The 13,684-nt window shown below is 45.6% G+C and overlaps 1 protein-coding gene across 5 annotated transcripts in view; it reads right to left on the reverse strand.

Annotated features, from left to right (window-relative positions):
• LOC135907442 (lysosomal alpha-mannosidase-like) overlaps window positions 1–13,684 on the reverse strand; it is a 566,544-nt gene that overhangs the window by 15,434 nt on the left and 537,426 nt on the right. For all 5 annotated transcript variants that reach the window (XM_065439126.2, XM_070522855.1, XM_065439125.2 and 2 more), the window contains 5 exons: window positions 11,439–11,648; window positions 8,601–8,719; window positions 6,400–6,513; window positions 2,433–2,520; window positions 623–709 (listed from right to left, as the gene is read on the reverse strand). In XM_065439126.2, coding sequence (XP_065295198.1) covers window positions 623–709; window positions 2,433–2,520; window positions 6,400–6,513; window positions 8,601–8,719; window positions 11,439–11,648 — 618 coding nt within the window. The remainder of the gene's footprint in view (window positions 1–622; window positions 710–2,432; window positions 2,521–6,399; window positions 6,514–8,600; window positions 8,720–11,438; window positions 11,649–13,684) is intronic.

Genomic DNA, 13,684 nt, shown 5'->3' on the forward strand with positions numbered 1-13,684 from the left:
CAGAAATGTCCTCCTGCACGCATGTGGAAGCTGTTCGCTGAGGCTATCCTGTAACCATGTTTTACAGGCTGATGACGAAAGTTCTGCTTACCAGTGTTTTGCATTGCGCTGATGACACAACGATATAGTTCCAATACGCGTCCTTATATCCAATACGGTCGCGCACGTGTACATCAGTACGCATTTAAGACTTGCACGACGCCCTGCCGTGCAAAAAATAGTAACGTGAGGTAGGGCTTAATTCGTTTTCATTTCTTTCAGGCTTCAACTTCCGAAATCTTTGTTGATGGAAAGATTTCCTACAAATTAGTTGTGTGATTACTAAAAGACGCCGTGCGCAGCTGTTTACTCGCCTGCAATTGCACTGTCTAATAAATGTGTCCTTGAGAGTAACCATTAAGGGAACTAGTGGGAGAGGGGTGGATACAACCACTCTTCCACCTTTGCTTCCCAAAGCATCGTTTTGTGCTCTGATCAAGACACTCGTTGGCTCAGCAATATTTAGGGGACCTCTTAAAAAAATGCTCACTACATATATACATATATGTGTGCCGCAGTTGGAACATATAGTATTTAGCTTTTTATTTTACAGTTCATGGCGAGAGATTACTTGAGCACTTACCATTAATTCGAGTTCGCCTTCATGTAGGCTGCTCCCGCCTTGTGGTCGGTCTGGAAACACTGTCAACTGGAGGTCATGAGTTTCATTCTGAAATAAAAGCGAAAAACTAATACAGCTCTCTATCGATAAAGTTCTCTCTCTGCCTTGCACACTTTTGGCCCGCATACAATTTTTAATGTTAAAGCTGGGTTCACACGACGAACGGAATGATGTGCACGATCAGGACTGGCTCAGCGCCGCCGAATCGTGCCGTAACACGAATGCCGCAGGCGAGCTGCTGGCGGAGCAAATCGCTGAAGCGTGATTGGTCAGAATGGCGCTTTTGATGACGAAGGCGCCGTTCTGACGAATCACGCGATGCCGAACGAGCAGTTCGCTTTCCTAAACCTTACAAGATCACTCCCCAGCTTAGAAGAGTATTGATGTTCAGTATTGTAGGAGGTTGGAAATCAGAAAGATAGTGCGCTTTTTTATCGATGTCGAAATTAAATTCTAATTAACAAAAAGAAATCATGGGCGTTACGCAGGATGTGCTGAGTTTCTCGCTCGCCTGAGTTTGCTCCCCGTGAAGTCAGTGAACAAAGATAGCGCAGAACGCGCGAAAGCAGCCCACAATAAAACGTCGAGATAAAGCCACGTATATGTCAACGCGAGCGCACCCTGCGCGCGCCGCTTCCTCCTTCCAGACACTGAAGTCTGGGCAATGTTACGTATACCAGCGCCGCTTAGCGTTATCAATGCAATATTGCAATATACATTGACTTTTCCGCTATGTATCTACACACTCTGCGCAAGCCTCTCGCCACGCCTTGTTGGGGCGCGTCATGGGCGTCTCTTCTCTTCCGGATATTATCCTGTCCATCCACCGTCGAATGCGAACTGTGCAGACGTGGCGCATTCTCACAACTAACACTTTCCTTTCTTTCCAACACGGTAAGAGATAACATGTGTTCTATAACTTACTGACACATGTAGTGGCACTGGGTGGAACAATAAACAAATGACAAGGCCCCGACGGTTTGACCACGTGACTCTCTTTCTCGGCCGCCCATGAGGTAACGCCCAAGTGTTGATAACCCAAGAGTGAATCCAGATAAGCCAATGACACTGTAGGCGTGCCGAGGGTTGAATTTTATCTCGTTACACCATTAGCTCATTCATCCGAGGGCGTCGCCACAGCTCGCGGAGATCCCGAACGTAGTCGGGCCGTCCTGCGTTGCACCCCACGACTCCGAGGGCAAAAAGCGGACCTCGTTAATACGATGCAACAGGCAAATAGCAGCTTCGAGTGGTCGTAAAAAAATTCTAGGTGGGCGCCGCATCCGACCAATGTGCACAGTCCGAAGTATCAGGAAAGCACGGTTCTTTTGGCATGGGAGCAAAAAAGCAGGCGTTTTCGCAGTTTTCGAGAGTTGCGCACAGACGCGGTCGTGTTGTGAAATGAGATGCACCCACCAAGCTGCCCAGCGATGCTTTTGAATTGCAATGGGCGGGTACTGTTTAGCTTCCATGTTCTGTTGCAACCTTGCTCGATAAACTCACCCAAGCTCAGGCCGTACTTTGCTACGACTCTGTTCCTCCAATTCTATTAATTCCTTATCATCCTTCGCGCCTGTAGATATACGTAAAGTGGCCGATGCCAGCCATAGCAACGGCGGCGCGTGTAGGAAGTCAATGACGATGATCCCGAAAAATGGAATTCAAAAAGAATCTTTACAGCGCTTTGTGCTAGCGAGTGACATCGATGGGCAGTGACCACCTTTCGGCGATCGCCACCGCTGGCCGTCACGTATCGAGGAGCCGTACGCACCTTGAGATAGATCCACGAGACCACAGGGTAATAGTTGTACGTAGTGGGCTCCACGATGGTTTTGGTCCACGGTCGATGAGCGTTCCTCCTGCGAAACATCCCCCATCAGCGTGCGCCGGGAGTATCGCCACGGCCGGTGTACGTGGGGACTTATATGCACGGGATCGAGGCTACCCGTCCTCCAAATGCTTTATAACGCTTATCCGTAGGCGTCAGCCCAGTAAACAGTGGGTGTGGGTAGAAGATGGCGAGGAGTGCAGATGTGAACGAACGAAAAAATGTGGAACCACAATTGTGCGCGGTAAACTTGAGCAAGCTGGGAAACAGGATGGCCCGGAGCTAGAATGAACTGCAGACCGTTTTTCTTTACTCCCTTGGTCATTTATGCAATCGCGATTTGCCAAGCATGCGGTAACCAGAGGCAGAATTCGCAAAGCTTCTCGGACTGAGTAGTCACAAAGCAGCCGGCACGCTGTGGCCGTTCGTATGCCTCGGTGCCCAATCTTGATAGTAAATATGAGATTAACAAAGCCTGCCGGTCAATGAAAAACAGTACTTGCGAACAAGAAGCTTTGCGAATTTGATCCCCGGCTATTTGAATGAGGAACTGCAGATGAAAATAATAATCACAACTTCACTCTTAACGTCTGCCAGTCTGTACCTCTGGTTCCTTCCTATGGCAAATTGCCCTTTTTCACAGGAACTGCATGTTCCAACAAGGAGACGATTGCTGGGCAGGAATGCACGCCGATTTTGTCCTCACACGTTAAAGCGATGGCCGATGTTCGTGGCGCAGTGGTTCGCCTGCTGGCTGGCATGCTAAATCAATCGCTGCTCTTATTCGACTGCAGAAGATCGCCGCCAACTTTCCGTTCTGCGCTCTATGATTTTGGGAGCTGCTCGTGATGTTGCCGAGAGATGAGCAAATGCGATTTACAAGTCACAGCATTTTTGTACCACGTTGGAAAACAGAGAATGAGTTGAGTTCAAAAAGCTGTCGTCATTTTCCTAGCAGCGCTGCTAACCAAGCAAGCCGTGACAGTGCTCGCATTTCATAACCTGGAGATCAATGACGGCAATGTCGTATTAAAATAAATGGGCACTTCCTCCCGTCTTGGGGGTAATTATTCTGTCATTTGTTAACGCGAAGCTTTCTTTGCCTCTTCCCCAGAAAATGGCGTTTGTCGCCGTTTCGTTGCGTTATATATCGTGCAGGGCTCTGATAACCTTTGAAATTCTTTTCTCCGAACTTATATGTTTCTGTCAGCGCTCAGGAAATTAATTATAAAATTGTTTCCTTAATCTCACTCCTATATTTAGAACTGTAACTGAGAAAAAGGACCTCCATGCTGCCGTTAGAAAAAAAGAGAGAAAAAAAAATGAGGCGGAGATCTGGAAAACGGCAAATAAAACTGCAGAAAGAAAAGGGAAAAAAAGAAAACCCACACAACATGGCATTAAAGTCGCGAGCAGTATCGGCAAAGAGCTCCGCTCTCGAACGAATCAAAACTTTCGATGTTGACCTCTATACGCCAGTAGAAAAAAATAGATATATACATACTCCTGACATTTCTCGTACCCACCTTTTAACCCGATTACGAAGCTTAAAGACGCGAAATAAAGAAAAAGCATCAACTTTAATCATTTCTACCTTGTACTACCCTGCCTATACATTATTACAGCTTTCAAAATTTCTTGCTCCTTCCTGTTCGTAGTGTGCTCTCCGCGCTATGAAACAAGAAAACAAGAAAACAATTTCCTTAGCATCGCTCAACTTTTCGATGCCGCAGTCTCGTCGGTGCATGCATAGGCCATAAAATTAAAAAAAAAAACTTTTCACGAACGCTACTTTGGTGCTTTTTTACCGCTGCCCCTGCAGAATTTATCGAGGAACCACTTCGGCTTATATGGCCATCGTCCCAAGCTGCTTCAACCCCGCACGCAAACTATGATGGCAATGCTCGCGCTCTGTTCCTGTCTTCTATTTTTTTTTCTCCTGGAAATATGCCTATATACACATCGTGGAGGTCAGAAGGTCGCTGACCACTTGCTACGTTTTTTTAGAAAATCCGGTAAGGTATAAACTATCTGTAAAAATTGCAAGCCGACTTTTCAGATAAGCACCATTAATACGAGCGCTGGTCGTGCGTTTACTATCAACGCTGGAAACAAAAAAAGTAAATGTAAAGCCCATCACGGTGCGCCCGCGAGCAAAGAAGGGGAGATGTGAGGTCGTTTCTGAGGCATTTCGTTGAGCTGAGAATTACTTATGGCAAGCACACACACACACACGCACAGAGAGAGAGAGAGAGAGAGAGAGAGAGAGAGAGAGAGAGAGAAGGCAGGGACGTTAACCAAACGCACGTGCGGTTTGCTACTCTGCGCTGGGGGAAGGGGTATAGGGACGAAGAAAGAAAGAGAGAGAGAGAGAGAGAGAGATGAGATACAGATAGCACAGTGTCGCGCACACTTGAAGGTTCGCATCGAGTGGCTGTGAAGAAAACTACCAGCCACTGCCGTGAGAAACAGAAGGTGCGCAAGTTATGGCCAACAAATGTATTTTTTTCTCTCTCAGAGCCGTACATTCTGCTAGTTCTTGTTTACGCCGAAATAACGCTTGATTTAGTCTCTATGCGGTTGTGTTCCCTATAAGGGCCCTTTAACTTAAAGTATATGAAGCTTCTGGCCGCAGTGACCACTGGTGGATGCAAAGCTGACGTTGCCGGTACATATACGTCGCCCCACATAATCACATCTTAGGAAGATTGGTGCACCTGCCAGGAAAAAGTTTAAATTTTGGCATGCGATAATCGAACTTCACTCTCAGTGGTTCTTGGACATGAAAGTTATAACATCTTTTAAACGTTAAATATAATAAACAAAAGTAACGACATATTTCTAAGAGAGAAACAGCGGGCACGTACGACTTGGGCACTGCTGTCGCTACTACTGTACGACTATTGTGCCACCACGCACGTATCGAAATCTCGCTGTAAAGCGTAATAAACACTTTCGTATGGTATAGTCCATACTGTGCAAGGATCGTCATAACAAGCGGCACATCGTGGGCTCACCTTGTTATGGTCAAACGACATACCGCGCGAATGTGATAAAAAAATATTTTAGAAGACAGTAGTTCCGCACCTCGCAGGAATCAGCGCTTTTTAGCATATACGAATAAATAAGCTTCGCAGTAGTCGTACACTCTTGTTTTTAAGCCCGAGAACTAAGCATACACGCTGCAAATAATGTACATCTCGACGGTTTTACGACCGTTATATGCTTGAGTTTCCGGATCCCATAAAACGGCGCAAGGATCTATGCTACTTTTTTCCTTCTCAGTACAATTCCAATCAAAGTTGTTCAACGCATGGTTTTATACAGGAAACCAGGCAAATTTTCACCAGAACAGTATCTCTTGGTTCCCTTTCTTACATTTTTCCTGCCGGATTTAAATATAATTGTAAAACGGAATTGCGTATTTTCCTTCTAAACTGCGCATGCATACGGTTCTCTCTAAATTCGTCTCTCAGCAGGAGGCGTCATTTGGTACTTTCGCGAGCTCGACGCTTCAGACAAATTAAACGGTTATACTGTTTCAAACAGCAAGACCTGTCGTTGCGTAGCTCAAGCATCCATTCCGTTCGCTTGATCGTCGCGTTTTGGTGTAGAACGCATGTGAGACGAAAACGCCTAAGTGCAAAAAGCTACTGCGAGAAAATAGCGCACTAACCGACATTCCAAACCCAATTTGCACCATACTGCGTACGACGCTTTGAACATGCGTCGGACAAAGGACACCGGTACATGAGGCTAACAGCAATCTTGACGTAACGCTGTGCAAAAAAAGCACATGGAAAATAATTTACTAACGGCAAATACCACCCGCGCACTCGCTGGACAGCAGCGCTTTCAGACAAGGTATCAAATATGCAAAAACACGAATAGAGGAAATTTTCACACTCACGTTCTCTTTATTGTCTGACGTCCGTTGGAATCAGTGTAAAAAGTGCCATTGTTCCAAATCGAGGTTTGGTAACGTGAGATGATCTCCTTGCCGCGGCTGGGCTCGCGGCCCTCGCTAAGAGAATGAAAGAAAGATGAAATGTAGGTGAATTAAACAAGAAAATCAGTTGGAATACTCCTCAATAGAATAATTACCATTATTCTGCTGTGTTTATCATTTTCGCGCGCTAACCAGGCAGGTTCGGTACAAATGTAATGATTCTATTACAATGCTATTCCTTTCAGCGCTTCGCCAATGCTCCAATGACCGCTACACGCCTGGTGGATCACCACGTCATCCACGCTTTCGGCTTACCGTGAACGGTGGATGATAAGAGAGGATTTGAATAGAGCAAAAGTTATTCTTACATTATACCGGCTCTCTCTTTTTCTGTTTTTCTTTTTCATTTTCTTCAGCAGCTACAAAAATGATAATGATTACAAGGTGACTGACTGTCCACGAACAAGAGAAGCCTTAGGTTGTAGCCAACGTTTCGATAATGAGCTTGTCTGGAACTAATGCACCGATATACTGAATACACTGGGCAAACATGGTCCAACGGAAACGTTTTAAATTAAGGAATCAAGAACTCAGTCAGGGCCAGCTGAATTGTGGCCGCCGCGCAAACATGACCATTGTAAATAGTGCCTGCGGGATGCGTTAGTTGCCATGGCAAAGGTTGCAGCATTGATAGCACTATTCTGTGTGCCTGCGCTGTGGCGTCCCTTGAGATCACATGTATGGCGCGCAAACAGGCACTTCTTCACATGAAGAGAGGAAAGCGCTTTGCTTGTTCATATTACGTGCCGCTACGCACAATTTTTCCACTAATCCCACAGAGCAGTGCAAGATAAGCAAACAAGTGCTTAGGACAGAAAGAGGAAAGGCTCGTGTCAGCTGGATGATACTCTCATGCTCTCGTACATCGGCCAGTCATGTAGGGAGTGGTGATATGTGGTGTATGTAGCAATGCGCGCAGTTGTATTTCTTGGAGCTGTTTCGGTATTCAGGTTGTACAGCACATACGCAAGCTTTTGAACTCGTTCACATGTGAGCCTGATGCGAAGCTTTGAATGTATATTTTCAAACTGACATCAAGTGCGTTCGTAGCTACCTGCCGTGGCTGCTTAGTGGCTATGGTGTTGGGCTGCTAAGCACAGGTCGCGGGATCGAATCCCGGCCACGGCGACCACATTTCGATGGAGGCGAAATGCGAAAACAACCGTGTACTTGGATTTACGTGCACGTTAAAGAACCCCAGGTGGTCCAAATTTTCGGAGTCTCCCACTTCAGCGGGCCGCATAATCAGAAAGTGGTTTTGGCACGTAACACCCTATAATTCAATTTTTTTTATGCGTTCGCAGCTGACGTGCTGGTGGCAGTTGATATGTATGAATTTGTCCTAGTCGATGTACCCGCATGCTTCACTGAGTCCTATGCTCCAGTCCTGGGTTATTATTATTGCCTGTGGATATGGCCGAGGGCTGGAATACTGGACATTAACTGAATGCATAAATCTGGAATGCATAAATAGGCAAGTTCCAAACCACGCTGGGCGTTTCGTCCCCGATAGTTTCCAACACCCATGATCGCACGTTGTTGGCTTAGTAAGCTGCCACCAACGGGCCTTTCGGAGTTCGCTCTTGAACTGGAGACATTTTTTTCCCTCTCAGTTCGATTACAAGTGCCATTGGCTTCTATTTAAATGAGGGAGCCATTGCTCTGAGTACGAAATATGGGCCCTAAATTTTTAACAAACTTCGAATCTGTATCAGAAAGTTTTGAATGCATTCTTTTCTTCCCCCTTCCCATAAGCAAAAAAAAAAGAAAGAAAAAGGAAAATATATTATTTCGAGTTTTAGTCCAACTAAAGCATGAGCATTCGACTCCGTCCTATGCCGAGTCAGAATTAAATGGAACGCGGTTCTTTTATATGATTGCGGTGATGCAGGATCTGATGGAAATCAAGAGGGGTAGAATGCACATACGCAACCACAGGACCAATACGCTCAGACATTAGCGCAAACGTTTTCGATCCCCTGAAACTGTTATTCAATCCGTGCAAGCAGGTCTCGGAACCACGTTCCGCAACCAGACTGGGTCACATGGTACACTGCACGTAGGTTCTCAAGGAGACGCGAACTGCATACTGCTGCACCAACCTGAACGGGATGGGCCCAACGACCCAGTCAAACTCGATGATGTCTTCGTCCTTGTACAGCCGGATGACTTGGGAGACCCAGTCGCTGAACGTCTGGTGAATCTCTTGCACCAAGGGGCCCTGCGTGCCGGCGAGAAGACCGCAAGGACAACGAAAGCAGTTAACTGTGTCATGCGCAGAGCGAACCATCGGCGCTTCGTGACTATTTAGTATTCCTTATAAAAAAAAAACACGGTCAATCGGCCGCACACAGTAGTAATTAAGGAAGAATACCTAGACTGATGCCAGGTCGAGGACCATAGCGTAACTTCAACGTGCTCTTGTACACTGAAGTCATCAAAGGTAAGAGCTGAGCAACGTGCTTCAAGGGTAGTTCATTTTCAAGATAGAAATTTCCTTTAGACATAAAATAAAAAGTAATATAAAAGTAAAAAGAAATACCACTTTACTCCGTCCAAACGCTAGATATATTTGCTAGAAGAAGAAGAAGCAGCCGAAGAATAACTTTATTCAAAGGTCCGGCGAGTTATTCGGAGATTGGGCGAGCATCCCCGGCTAGAGGTAGATAAAGTAAGAGAAATAGAAAAAGTAAGAGAGCAATAAAATGAGAAACGTAACTCGCTATAAATAAAAGTTCCCCAGATATTTTGAGCCCTAGTTCACATTAATAAAGAAGTTTTTCACAGCAAAGGAAGCTGCCTATTCAAGGCCAGTAACTGGCCGTGGCACAAGCATTTTTAAAAGTGACAATATGTGGTTGTGCAGCACCCCAAGTTGCTAACGTAGCTATCAAACGGCTTACGCTGTACTTTTCCGGCTCGTTCCCTCATATACCTCTCGAAACATATCACTTTCTTGCGCGACATTCTAGCAAGATTCATGACTATCCTAAAGCTACGTTGACTGTGCCTATAAGCATTCAGTGCTTAACACGAACGACAGGGTTGCAGAGTGGTGGAGAGGAAGGAAAAAGTTGTGAAAGCGGGATGCCAGAGACAAGAAGTGCCTTCTATTTCCTCCTCGCTTACGGTGCACCGTAACCTCAATACGGTTTATAGCAACTGATGAGCTAGTTTTCCAACACTTGTCAACGCGCGCTCATTCAGAACTACTTCACATACTGAAATTTTGTCACACAGATAGATACTAGACCTCACAACTAAAAAAAGAAGACAAAAAAGAAAAAGGGGGGGGGGGGCGTGCTGCTTAATGGAATGAACCTATGAATGTGTCAAAGAGAACATTGATGGGTTTGCCATTCCGTGCAGGTATTCTGCCTTTATTTGACTTTCATATGAAGTTTTGCACTTTCCTGACACCAAAAATGTTAATAAAATATTTCTTCTTTATTTCTTGCACCCGTCCGCTTATTTTCAGACTCCGCACGGACGTGAACTAAGTTTTAATTATTTCGTTTTATGAATTTTTTTTTCATAGTAAGTGTTTCTCTTTCTTGAGTTTTCCACATGTAATACCGCAATTAGACGTGATCTATTGGTCTGTCTATTGCTGTAAGAGAATGCCTCTCTGACCCGCTCGATGATGATATGTGATATTTAATGGCGCAAGGGCCAGGTCTGGCAAAAGAGCGGCATGCAAGCTCTGACGCGCTTGACAGGAAAAATGAAAGAGATGGCAAATGACACAAACTTTTCAGACTGGCTACGTCCTTAATTTCGAAGAGGTAAGTTAATCAGCCGTTCTTGTAGGCCTTTATGTTTCTATTACCCTTTTCCCATACTCCTAGTGCAGGGTAGCAAGCCGAACGCTCCTCTCGTTGAGCTCCCTGCCTTTGCAATACGTGCTTCCTATCTCTCTGGGCCTTCAGTTGAAGGTTACATTACTGGCAGTGTGTAGAAAACCACCCGCGGAACAACCTGTGGCCTACTGCTGGACTACAGGGCAAAGGAAAAAGAACAAAATTCCTGTCATTGGTAGACGTTACCATATAAATACATCGAGCAGCAATCTGTACGTACAGCCTCCGCGAAAAGTTTGGAAACACTGCTCACGCAATAAACCATCGTAAACCGGCGTGATGGGCCTGCGGCAATAGTTAGAGCATTCAGAAGATCAGCAGACACAAATGAAAGTGTCCCTCCCAATCTACAGAGCTTTACACGGCACCGAGAGTTGAACTCTCGCATTGCATGGTTTCGCAAGTTTCGGCAAGGACGAGGAGCAGGAGGAAGCAAATGAGCGGTGCTTCTTGCTGCAGGACGACATGACCTACAAATAGCCGCCGGCGATGACCCGACCCGAGCGCCACTTATGAGGTGCGGTAGAGTCGAAAGCCTACCCGCACAGTGGCTCAGTGGCTACGCGTACGGCGTTGCGCTGCTAAGCACGAGGTCGCGGGTGCGATCGCGATCGCGATGGCCGCAGTTCGATGGGGGTGAAATGCAAAAATGGGTCGTGTACCGTGCATTGGGTGCACATTAAAGAACCGCAGGCAGTCAAAATTACCCCCCCCCCCCCCCTTCCAACTACGTCGTGCCTTATAATGTGATCGCGGTTCTTGCACTTAAAACCTCATAAATTAAGAGCCTTACGCTTGTCAGAACGCATAAAGGGAAGAGCCACGGCGAGAACGGACCGCACCTTATCGTGTTCGATTTGTCTTTCCTCCTGTAAGTCCGCATCCTGCCTTGCAATCTAGTTCCCCAATCAGTACCACTCAATTCCAGACATATAGTCAGAACGTTGCGCTGGTAAATACTTTTAGCATCAATCAAAAAGCGGCACCATCGTCACGCAATTGCATGATAATCGACTTTCGGCTTCAAAAAGCATGGCAACGATTCGCCGATGCATGGCGTGCAAGCTGCGCGGCGCGTACCTTGACGAGGCTGTAGTTGACTCGGCGACCCAGATCGATGGGCTGATCGTCCGAAGGATTGAAGGAGTAGGCGCCCGAGGGCTTCTCTACAACGCCTTCATAAGCGAGGTACGCGAACAGCGACTGGCGGAAGGGCACCTCCAGGCCCGTGTTGAGGAGCATCACGCGACTCAGCAGGCCCGTCACAGGGTCCAAGAAAAGCCGGTACTTCTGCAAGGTCGAGTGGTTTGTTCAGTGGTAGTTGAAAATAATTCGGCTAGCCTTTCTTCCGTCTAGAGATTGTTGCTCAATAGAAAAAAAGATGACAATGAGTAAAGTGAACTCCTTGCAGCCTTGGTGCGGTTTTCCGAACAGATGTGTAGAGTTACTTGACTGCGAACAAAACAAGAGCACAAATAAGAAACGAGCTTTACTGAATATAAATAGACGTCAAAGACGGCCACATGTGCGCATCGCTTAATTGATTTCACCCGTCACTGCTAATACATTGCGGCGCAAAGAATTTCACGGCACCTTTTTCTACGAATACGAGCATCGTTCGAGCACTTAAACAGCTTTTCATGCCGTGTCTGCCCATAAGAGCATCATCTTCGCGCTCAGGATATATTGTCTATATTTCTGATAATACGACCAGCATGAGTACAATAACTGTGCAGCGCCTATAAACGGGTGAGTAGACGAGATGAAACGAGACGAATTTCAAACAAACCGAGCCGCCAGATTCATATCATCCAACTATACGACTGGCACTCTAGGGTCACTCGAATTAAAGTAGACTTATCCCTTCAAGCATTATGTACCGTAGAACAATGACACTGTTATGTCTGATACACAAATACATTCAAGGCACAACACAACACAAGTTACTAATTGTCAGCCCACTACGTACTTCTAGGCTTCTTCGTAATCATCTCAGCCTCAAGCGAATATTTGGTAGAACCAAAGCTTCAAATTCCTGAGCGTTGCCACAAGCTATTGCACTCTGGAATAATCTTCCCGACAGCGAAGACTTATGGCTGCATCTGTTCTTGCAGCCATAAGTCTTCGCTGTCGGGAAGATTATTCCAGAGTGCAATAGCTTGTGGCAACGCTCAGGAATTTGAAGCTTTGGTTCTACCAAATATAGCTTTGGTTCTACCAAATATAGCTTACACAGAATCTGTGGAACACCAGTGATTTCACGAACGCCCGTCTCCACAAATTGGATCCACGTCTGCAACTCCACCTACCACCAGGGTTGCCACGAGCGGAAGCAACACTTCTGTGCCGCCTGTGGCTCGGCGTGGCATTCACAAACTCATATTCATTCCGCATTGGAATGGCCGACAGCCCTAGTTGTGACACCTGCGGCTGCGAGGAGACGATTGAACACCTCCTTTGTGACTGTCCCCGTTACGCAGTGCGAAGAAAAGTGCTCGTGACCGCTCTCGCAAAACTGGACAATCGCCCCTTTACAGAGGAAAAAGCTCTAGGACATTGGTCCAGACGGGCTTCGGCACTCAAGGCCTTAAGGGCTTTGTCGAAGTTTTTAAGGACATGCGAACTGTGCGACCGCCTTTGAACGTTGTAGAGCGTAGTTTCGCGTTACTGTGTGAATTTTCTTTTTGTTTTTCTTTTTTTCTCTTCTTCTTCTTTCTCCTTTTATTCCCTTTACCCCTTTCCCCAGCACAGGGTAGCCAGCCGGTACTTACACTGGCTAACCTCCCTGTCTTTCCTCTCCTTTGTCTCCTCCTCTCCTCCTTCCCGACAGCGTTGTCTCCATCACTAACCGCGAAACATTTCGCAAAAATTTGTGCACTCACATCTTGTAAAGTGGTGTTTTAAGTATTGTACAGAATTTTTATGATTGTTAAGAAGGTTCATTTATTCCTGTTTATGCTTTATGTAATTTTAATGTACTACCACCCTCCCCCCAATCACACAATGTTCCTATTGGAACCTATGGTGTATTTATAAATAAATAAATAAATAAATAAATAAATAAATAAATAAATAAATAAATAAATAAATAATTGAATAAATAAATAAATAAATAAATAAATAAATAAATAAATAAATAAATAAATAAATAAATAGCCCATCTGAATTCACTTTATCCTTGTGTCCCGTATAACTGACAAGACTGAATTTTCCCGCCATGTACGAGAAATATCTACTATAATGAATCACACAGAAACACGTGTCAGGTAAGTGCTAGCTCCGAGTTTATATGCTTAATATCATTAGAATGCTATATTAAAACTCCA

The sequence above is a fragment of the Dermacentor albipictus genome, chromosome 1, assembly GCF_038994185.2.
Source record: "Dermacentor albipictus isolate Rhodes 1998 colony chromosome 1, USDA_Dalb.pri_finalv2, whole genome shotgun sequence".
Classification (NCBI taxonomy): Eukaryota; Metazoa; Arthropoda; class Arachnida; order Ixodida; family Ixodidae; genus Dermacentor; species Dermacentor albipictus.